The sequence below is a fragment of the Maylandia zebra genome, linkage group LG10 (assembly GCF_041146795.1).
Source record: "Maylandia zebra isolate NMK-2024a linkage group LG10, Mzebra_GT3a, whole genome shotgun sequence".
Classification (NCBI taxonomy): Eukaryota; Metazoa; Chordata; class Actinopteri; order Cichliformes; family Cichlidae; genus Maylandia; species Maylandia zebra.
The window spans coordinates 12559605-12569785 of NC_135176.1; the positions used below are offsets into that span (position 1 = coordinate 12559605).

The 10181-nt window shown below is 44.3% G+C and overlaps 1 protein-coding gene across 1 annotated transcript in view; it reads left to right on the plus strand.

The window, feature by feature from the left end:
- The first annotated feature begins 19 nt into the window (after positions 1-19).
- slc6a7 (solute carrier family 6 member 7) overlaps positions 20-10181 on the plus strand; it is a 10732-nt gene continuing 570 nt past the window's right edge. The window contains exons 1-14 of the mRNA XM_004573377.6: positions 20-280; positions 1774-1999; positions 2479-2610; positions 3280-3490; positions 6089-6227; positions 6336-6470; positions 6605-6708; positions 6806-6930; positions 7026-7138; positions 7235-7372; positions 7466-7565; positions 7813-7931; positions 9095-9268; positions 9370-10181. The exon at positions 9370-10181 is cut by the window's right edge and continues 570 nt beyond it. Coding sequence (XP_004573434.2) covers positions 212-280; positions 1774-1999; positions 2479-2610; positions 3280-3490; positions 6089-6227; positions 6336-6470; positions 6605-6708; positions 6806-6930; positions 7026-7138; positions 7235-7372; positions 7466-7565; positions 7813-7931; positions 9095-9268; positions 9370-9540 — 1956 coding nt within the window. The 5' untranslated portion in view covers positions 20-211 and the 3' untranslated portion in view covers positions 9541-10181. The remainder of the gene's footprint in view (positions 281-1773; positions 2000-2478; positions 2611-3279; positions 3491-6088; positions 6228-6335; positions 6471-6604; positions 6709-6805; positions 6931-7025; positions 7139-7234; positions 7373-7465; positions 7566-7812; positions 7932-9094; positions 9269-9369) is intronic.

The window sequence follows — 10181 nt, forward strand, 5'->3', positions numbered from 1 at the left end:
TGCCTCCTGTCTCCTCGTCACCTCACCGCCCACCGGTTTGTTTCCTGCTCGTCACTCAGTTGTTGTGTCTGAGCTACAGCGCTTATTTTTCAACTTCAGCCACCACATCATGGAGTCCTAAAAAAACCGCTTTCCCCTGTGAAATGCGGAGTGACGAGTGACAAACCGGACAGCGAAGGGCCACCTCTGTCGGGAGGGAGAGTGGGGGAAAATGCAGGACACAACCGGCAAAGCAGCCTCCGGGAACCCGGCTGGAGACAGCGGCGCAACCGCAGAGCAGGTAGGAGCAATGCAACTTTGTTATTCTGGCTTTCACCGCATCATACAGGACTCTGTGCAGGTGTAAGACACACGCCAGCGTCCTGATGTAACTCCAGAAGCCCATTACGACTTTACGAGCAGTTCAATGTCACCAACGGGCGCTTTCAGTTGTCTGAAAGATACCGTGTTCAGATGAGGCGGTCCAACCTGTCCGCCTGCATTGCTCTCAGGCTTTTCCTCTTCGTCTGCAGCAGATAAAGCCCTTGCCTCGGTTCAGTTGTTCAGCAGTTGTGTTTACCTTAACTTTTCCCCGCTGTGTACATCCCACATGCACAATGAGTACTCTGCTAGAAAGACTGGTTCAATAGTGGAGCAAATGTGTAGAAACGGGAAATAAAACGATTCGTTTCCCTCTGAGGTGTGGCTGTGGTATATTAAGTGACTGTGTGGGTTTTTGGGGGTTATAATTGAAAATGATTGCTGCTACTTGTTATTCTAAGCCCCCACTCTTTAAATCTCAATGGGACAACTTATAAAATATATCTGGATTTTAATCGTCGAAGAATAGTAATCACCACAAGAAACAAGAGTAACTGTAACCTTAAAGAAGTTTTGTTTTGTTTTTTGACCAACAGATTTTACCATGTGCATCAGATTGTCCACATCATATCTGTTTGATGAAGTGTGTAAAAGCCAGTCATACAAAATATCTCAGACATGCTACATTATGGGCTCAAAAGTTGTAATGTTGTTTAATTCAAACGAAAAAATACAAAATAAAAAAAAATACAAAAAACTGCTTGATGGTGTCAATAAATGTTTTTAAGAACAAAAAGGAGTAGATGGAAGTTTAACACTTATCAAGACCTACTTCCCTTTTGTAAAAAGAACAATTTTTTTTTTTTTTATAATACTAGCTAAACTTTAATCCTCAGTAGCTATAGAAACGTGCACATAATGATGTTAAATGACAATGGTAATATCCAGATAACAGCGTGAGAACTCAACTGAGCAACTTCTTTTACAGAAGCAAGTCATCCTCATGTTCATGCAGTTTGTTTGTTTGTTTTTACGTAATAATACATTGGCGTTCAATGTGTTTAAAAATGGGGGGGGGAACGTGAACTATATAACAATGCTTAAAGCAGAAGCCCTGTTGTTATCTTCATCAGACTTCCTCCCTGTGTGTGCAGACATCAAAACCAGTTCCTCCTTTGTTTAGAGGTAGATGGTGCGCAGGAAAGAAGAGGAACAGGAAGCAATAGATCAGTGGACGGTTTTAAGGAGATAGAAAAGTTAAACCACACGCTAAGTGTGTGTACCTGTTCTTGGTTTTTGTACTCGACTGTGTAATCCACAAACTGCAAACAAACCTTGTCAGACAAAAGCAAACAGAACAGTCAGTCACAGTCAGTTCCTCATATGTATTTACATCAGAGTTACCATGTATTTCCCGTCTCATTTCAACATCCTAACAATGTAATTTGTTGTTGTTGTTGTTGTTGTTTTTAGAATAAAGTACATATGAATGGAAATACAGTCACACAAAATGGTTTCAACCCGCCAAGTATACCTACACCACAGCCACAGTCTGAATGCCAACTACCTACTCCAACACCGATTGTCCAGAGGGAGCAGTGGGGTGGAAAGTATGAGTTCCTGCTCTCCTGCATTGGATACTGCGTGGGACTGGGAAACGTGTGGAGGTTCCCCTACCTTTGTTACCGCAATGGGGGAGGTGAGTGGTCCATAGTCAAATGCTTGTCGTGTGTGTGTGTGTGTGTGTGTCATTGTTTGTAACACTCATTTGTGCATGAGGCACTCTTTGCCCTGCCCTTGGGTGTGTGCTTCTCATCATGCTGATTTATTTGGCACACTTTTTCCAGAGCACACCATGACACCCTCTGGAAAGACTGAGGAGAGTGGGAACTACAACACAAAGCATTCACTAATCCTCTAAGTAGGGACAATGTTTTTCCTCGATTACACGCCAGAAATGGGGTTTACTTTTTGATCCCAGCCTTAAGTAATACACATCTCCTTTTGAAAAGCGTACATGTTGCAGCTTCTTTGACAGTAAAGTCAGATAGATTATGTCTATATTGCATTTTTATAAGTTAGCCTGCTGCTACAGGCTGCCTGCATCCACAAACCAAGTCGTTTTTATTGAGTCGTCTCCCTCCCTTCATTAAAGAGGCCTGTTTCTAATCTTCACAGGTGTCTTTCTCATCCCCTATTTCATCATGCTTATTGTTACGGGTGTTCCGCTCTTCCTCATGGAGCTGAGTTTAGGCCAGTATGGAGCAGCCGGCCCGATCACTGTGTGGAAATGCTGCCCTCTGCTCAAAGGTAATGACCTCCTATTGCAGGATTTTTTTGTAAGTAATTACAGAAAGCAGAAGCAAATCGGTGGAAAGACTTTGGAAACTTTAGCATGGTGTCTGCATGGTGATTTCATACTGGGGGTACTTTATTCCAGTTAGTTAGAACAAAATATTTGACCACAGTTATGCAGCATTTCTGTTTGAATTTGAAGGATTTGTGTGGGCAGAATCTCCGATTGACGTCAAAATGCCAGCGTCACCAGTCAGACCAGACATTATAGTTCATGCAAATAGCTGCTGAGTGACTCAAAACAAATTGCTGCCTCACTTCTTATGGCTTACCTTAAAATGCCTGGCTTCTCAGAAACTAATTTTAACCCTGTAAGAAATGTCTTACCTGTGCTAGGGAGTGGTCATGCCAGCAGGCTTATTTAAGAGAAAGGTGAGACGGAGTTCCTCATAAAAGGAAAAAGGAAGTGAACGTTTTTATGTTAGCAAGAATAACACTGGCTGTCAGCAATGGTGCGATCAAGGGTGATAAACTCTGCAGTGATTGTTTAATGTCACTATTATTTCTTTTTGCCAGTTTAAGCACCATTTTCTGAAACTAATGTATTACATACAGTTTGGCTTATACAGTAGAACATTTGCTTTTGTCTGAGGTACTCATGTCCCTCTCTGTGTTTTTACACAGGGATTGGGATTGGGATGCTGTGTGTGTCCACACTGGTGTGTCTCTACTATAACGTTATTATAGCGTGGACATTTTACTACCTGGGCAGCTCATTCCAGAGCCCTCTGCCCTGGTCCTGTGAGGCCCTCGCCAATGCAGCTATCTGTAGTGGTAACATCACTGCCAATAACTCCACTGGTAAAGTCCTCACCCCGACAGAAATCTTCTGGAAGTAAGTGCTTTATTTGGATGGTCATTTTACATAAATGAATAAATCAGTATTGTTTTTAAGGTTGTACATTATATGAAATGTTTTACTAAAAGAAAAAAGTAATGCCATCCAGCCCCTCTCCAGGAGACTGGTTCCAGAGCCCAAGCCATGTGTAGAGGTGAGCCCGACTATATCTAGCCGGTACCTCTCAACCTCACGCACTAACTCAGGCTCCTTCCCCACCAGAGAGGTGACATTCCATGTCCCTATTGCAAGTCTTGGCAGCCGGGGGTCAGTCCGCCAGGGCCTCCGCTCCTGGCCGCCACCCGGCACACAATGCACCCGACCCCTATGGCGCCTCCTGCGGGTGGTGGGCCTGCGGGAGGATGGGCCCATGTCTCCTCTTCGGGCTGTGCCCAGCCGGGCCCCATGGACTAAGGCCCGGCCACCAGACGCTCGCCCTCGGGCACCCTCCCCGGGCCTGGCTCCAGGGCGGGGCCCCGGTAACCCTATCCCGGGCAGGGTAAACTGTTCCCTCGGTGTCCTTTTCATAAGGGTCTTATGAATCGCTCTTTGTCTGGTCCCTCACCCAGGGCCAATTTGCCATGGGAGACCCTACCAGGGGGCAAAAGCCCCCAGACAACATAGCCCGTGGGATCCCTGTGACACACAAACCCCTCCACCACGATAAGGTAGCGATTCAAGGAGGGGGCATGCCCACTCCGGGTCGGGGATGAGTTCCTGCCTCAAGTGGAGGAGTTCAAGTATCTCGGGGTCTTGTTCGCGAGTGATGGGAGAAGGGAGCCGGAGATCGACAGACGGATTGGGGCTGCAGCTGCAGTAATGCAGACGCTGCACCGGTCCGTCGTGGTGAAGAGGGAGCTGAGTGTAAAAGCGAAGCTCTCAATTTACCGGTCGATCTACGTCCCTACCCTCACCTATGGCCACGAGCTGTGGGTAGTGACCGAAAGAACGAGATCGCGGATACAAGCGGCAGAAATGAGCTTCCTCCGAAGGGTGGCTGGCCTCTCCCTTAGAGATAGGGTGAGAAGTTCGGCCATCCGGGAGGGGCTCAGAGTAGAGCAGCTGCTGCTCCACATCGAAAGGAGCCAGCTGAGGTGGTTCGGGCATCTGACAAGGATGCCCCCTGGGCGCCTCCTGGGTGAGGTGTTCCAGGCATGTCCCACCGGGAGGAGGCCCCGGGGCAGACCCAGGACACGCTGGAGAGATTATATCTCTCGGCTGGCCTGGGAATGCCTTGGTATTCCCCCGGATAAGCTGGAGGAGGTGGCTGGGCCTCTTTGCTTAGGCTGCTGCCCCCGCGACCCGGCCCCGGACAAAGCGGATGAAGATGGATGGAAAAAAGTAATGCATAGCAAGGGTTTAATTTGCAAAATATTTTTTTAAACTTATATACAAATTGCATCAAAACAAAGTGACAAGAATTGTTCTCATTCAAGTCTACTCATTTTAAATTTCTCATACAATTATTTAGGTAATTATAAACCTTGCTGAAGTACTTGCTCAAAATGACTCGACACTTGATCCCTGTCAACTGTTTTTTAGTACTTCACAGCAACACAGTGTTATTACAGAATACATAAGAGTTTCAGTACAGAGCAGTTGTCTGTACAGATAACCACAGCAGTCCGTGGGACACGGTGAATGAATCCCAGAGGCTTTGCACATCATCATTACAAAAAGCACTGTGCTCATGATTTATCCTTTTAGTCAAAATGCATAATATCACAAGAGCTTTCTTTCATTTTAAGGTGTATAGCCTTATGGGTGGTAATGCAGTCAGTATTTTATTACACTTTACTGCATGCAGGGGGGCCAGAGCTTTTCTGAGCTGTCAAAGAGTGAGGAGATGAGGTGCAGCCTGGACAGGTTGCTAGTCTGTCACAGGGCCAACACAGACGGACAGACAATCATTCATACTCTCCTGTGGGCAATTCAATCCCCAGTTAACCTACCCCCACTAACTGCATGTCTATAGACTATGGCAGAAAGCTGGAGTACCTTGAGAGAGCCCACGCCAACATGGAGAGACCATTCAAACTCCACACAGAAAGGCCCTAGCCATCGTACTATGCCTTTAGTCAAATTCAATTTGGTTCAATTTTATTTAAGTGAATTCAAAAAATAAAAGAAATCTGAATATTACAGGCATTGTAGTAGACAAAGAGTGCCACAGAAACTGAATTTCACTTCTCTTACTCCCTTGTAGGACATATGGAATGTTTTAGCGTCCAGGACGATGTCATCATAGAAATCCAGACCAACAGCTGTGCCTTGTTTATATAGTTAATGTCTAATAGGTGCTTGTTTGCATAGTTGCCTCACAGCAAAAATGTTTAAATCCAGCATGGAGCTTTTCTGTGTAGAGTCGACATGTTCTCCTCAACTTCCTCCTACAGTTAGGCTAATTAGTGATTCTAAATTACCCATAAGTGCAAACGCCTGTCTCTCTCTGTTAGCCCTGTGACAGCCCTGTGTATCCTGCCTCTTTCTGATAGCTGGGATAGGCTCCACCCCCCACACAACTCTGAATTGGATAAGTGGGAGAAAACAGATGCGTAATATGTGTGGTCATATTTGTGCTATTTCATCTTGTAGTGAGCAAGTCCTGGGTGTAGTAGGCAGTAAGGGCCTTCACGATCCAGGCCCTGTGCGGTGGCCCCTGGCCCTGTGTCTACTCGCAGCGTGGATCATCATCTTCCTGTGCATGCTCAAGGGCATCCGCAGTTCTGGCAAGGTGACGCAACACAATGTTCTTATTGTCAGCACAGATACAAACTCTTGCGTGGCCTCTGCTCGAATATCTTGCTGGCCTCATGTGTGTCCTTGCTGTCTTTGCTTTCAGGTGGTTTATGTGACGGCTACCTTCCCGTACTTTGTGCTCATTGTTTTGATCATCAGAGGGGCCACACTGGAGGGCTCTCTCCAGGGCGTCGCCTTCTACCTCACACCAGACTGGAGCCGCTTGGCTAACGCACAGGTAGATTTGATGGGACAGTGGTAATTGGTGAACACAGTGTATTGATGCTGCTTTAAAATAACTGTGTGTGCGTGTGCGTGCGTGTGCGTGCGTGTGCGTGCGTGTGTCTGTGTGTGCGTCTGTGTGTGTTGCAGGTTTGGAATGACGCAGCCTCACAGATCTTCTACTCATTAGGTATTGGTGTCGGGGGGCTGCTCTCTATGGCCTCATACAATAAGTTTGACAACAATGTCATCCGGTGAGTTTGGGCTCTGTTCTTTTGTTTTGTCATTTGTTTACTTGTTTTTCATGGCTCTGGTAATCATGGTTTGATTTTTGTGTTTGTTTGTTTTCAGGGACACTATAGTTATCACCACAGGAAACTGTTGCACCAGCTTCTTTGCTGGATTTGCTATATTCTCAGTCCTGGGTCACATGGCATACAGGAAGGGCGTTCCTGTGGGAGAAGTGGCAGATACTGGTAGTTTACCTATTTGGCTTCTATAACACAGACAGCAACAATTAATTATTTATATCAGGCTTTTTGAAATGCAATTTTTTTCTGTTTACCTTCAGGTCCTGGGTTAGCCTTTGTTGCTTACCCAGAAGCCCTTGCACTGCTGCCAGGCTCGGTGTTCTGGTCAATTATGTTCTTCCTCATGCTCTTTATGCTGGGAGTTGATACCCTGGTAAGGCTGCACTCTATACAAAGATAGCAGCATAAATATAGGTCTAACATACGGATACCACCTATTAATGTTTTACACCTTCTTAATGCTTCACAGTTTGGAAACATGGAGGGCATCACTACGGCCGTGTTGGATGAGTTTCCTCACCTCCGTGGAAACCCACTGCAAAAGTCCTTATTCTTGGGTGCTTTGTGTTTTTTCTTTTACCTGATGGGCCTCCTGTTAGTCACTAATGTGAGTATGTTGTTTTCAACGAGGAGTCTGACGTGTCTGCATGCTTCATATGATCAGAAAGAGTCATATTTCCCATGCTGTCTGTCTATACAGGGAGGAATTTACTGGTTCACTCTCATTGACTCCTTCAGCACTAGTTTCGGCCTCATCATCATCACCCTCTTCATGTGCATTGGCATCTCCTTCTTCTATGGTATCTCATCTCACAGCCCTCATATTCACAATAAACTCCTTTAACCATGTCACTCCTTTTTTGATCATTTCAGTGACTGACTTGCTGTATGGCAAGTTTGTTTGTTTTCCTGTATTTTATTTTTTGAATAGAACATTGATCATATTTTTTTACATTCTGTTTTCTTGGTTGAATGATGAGTATTTTTTTTAATGATCTTCCTTGTATTTGAATGTTTGTTTGTTTTTTCTAATTTGTTTTTTATTAGGCGTCAACCAGTTTTGTCAAGACATTTTGGATATGATTCGCCACTGCCCTCCCTGGTGTGGCAAAGTGCTGATTTACTTCAAAGCATGCTGGGTTTTCTGCACTCCGTTTCTTCTACTGGTGAGTTTACACTTGAACTGATATCGATATTGGTTGTTAGTAGATAACAACAGCACTGGTGACGGCTAACAAATGTTTGTGAAAATATCTCTCTAATAAATCGAAGAATCTTTGCATGCAGGTCTCAGTGTGCCTGGCTGTTTCTTGCTTTTCTTTGCATCCCTTCACCCAAAAGTTCAGACTTAGCAGGACTATTGTGAGATGTCTGATCAAATGCAGTGTTGAGGTTGTTGTTTTCTGCTAGCTTTCACAGCTCTAGCACAACTTTCTGTCTCCCGTTCACCACAGGATCCATATGTTTGATTTGGCACAGATTTTATGGCACATGCCCTTCCTCACCCCACCTTTCCATTTACCCAGTCTAGGGACCAACACTTGGAGTACACTAGCTTTTGAGCCCATGAGGTGTGGTTTGTGACTCCTCTTGGTCTTTAAGTGGGAATCTCTGTGCATAAGGTGAATGTGTCCGTCATGAGGCATTTAGAGAAAGTCTGTAAATTGTAGCCACAGTAAATAACCCTTGTTGTGCACAACCTAATAGACAACGTACAAGTTTTGATATTCTTTTTAATTACATTTTTTAAATTTTTTTTTTTTAAGGTGGCTGACTTCAAGTCCAGAAGCTATAAAGCTGCTTTATCTTAAATGTTTTACATTCTGTGACCTAAATTATCTTATTCTGTTTCCATTATTGTTTATCTGGCACAGCTATTATGGGATGAATAAGTAAAAAAAACCCACTTCTGGTAGCTGTGGTGATACTGCTAACTATAGCACACATTATATGCTTGTTGATTTGTATCATTTTAAAACCAAATGCTGCTGCTTCTAAAGCATGAACTTGGCATCCAGCGGGTAAATCTATTAGCATCTGCATTCAAGTGTACCAGTGAACCTTTAGTAAAAGCGCGAAAGAGAGTTCATAGTGTCCTATTAAATGACTGAAGGGTTTGACTCAGAAACTAACAAAGGAACTAAAATGACGTCACTCATTTGAAAGCGTCAGCTGCCCACTGTGCTGACATCTTTGGGGCAGGTAAATAATTGAAGAGGAGAAACTGGAATTCGATCTGCAGTTTTTCTGTGCCGGCCCTCCTCTCTGCTTCTTTTTGTGTTGAGATGAAATGATCCTCTGCTCACTCTGTACTTTTCCCGTTGCATAGTTCATCCTGACATACATCTTCATTGAGATGTACAGAACGTCACTCCACTACGGCGACTATGTGTATCCACTGTGGGGTAAAGCCTTAGGTGTGTGCATGGGGGCCACCTGCTGTTTACAGATCCTCATCTGGGCTATCATCGCCATCACCAAAGAAACTGGAACACTGAAAGAAGTCAGTATCACCACTCATTAACGTACACTACTGTCACAGTAGCAGTCTTAAGTGGGTTTGTGATTATCTCTGGCTTTCTCTCTCTCTCTTTGTTTTGACAGCGTTTCCAGAAATCAATCCGACCACTAAATTCCTGGAGGCAAAATACCCTGAACAGCACCGTGACAGCAGAGGAGCACGTAGAGCCTGAGCAAGTGGATGCCCCGTACACAGTCACGCTCACCGACATGGACATTACTGCGATGACGTGGGACATGGGAAGCCAGGCATAAGTGAACAGAGCATTTGTGATTACACCATGATGAGCAGACTTTGCTCTAAACAGATGGAGGAATTTACTATTTTGTTACTGGCTGAGGTTCAGCTCTGGAGGCTATGCTCGCTCACACTGTGTCCTGTGTCAGGGCAGTATCGAATGCCTGCTATATTTATACTATTATGTACATAAATATAGATTTTTGAAATTCTTTTTCACTGCTTAGAATGTAAGGTTACGAGGTTTTAGAGGAAGCTTGGATTATCATATATATGCAGGATTTCATGAGAATGCGTCAATGAAGATGATGTTGCAATGTATATGCTGAACTTATTTATTATTATTATAGTAGCACAGTGCAATGAACTTCTACTGACAGTTGCCAGCAGCTGCTGTCCAAGGAGGAAAATAACTTTGTGACTGTTACCCTTCATGCCACTGATGGAACCAGAGAAGTGACCACGAATCATCATGCTTTCAGACTAAATGGCGTTGAAACATAGCTGCACTGAAGCAAGAATATTTTAAATTCCATTTTAAAATGAATGATTGCGAAAATGATTGGTAGAATAAATACATTATTTATACAATATGTTGCCAAATGAACTATTTCTCATGGTATTGTCTGTATTTCAATGCAAGAAGACTCCTGACTCT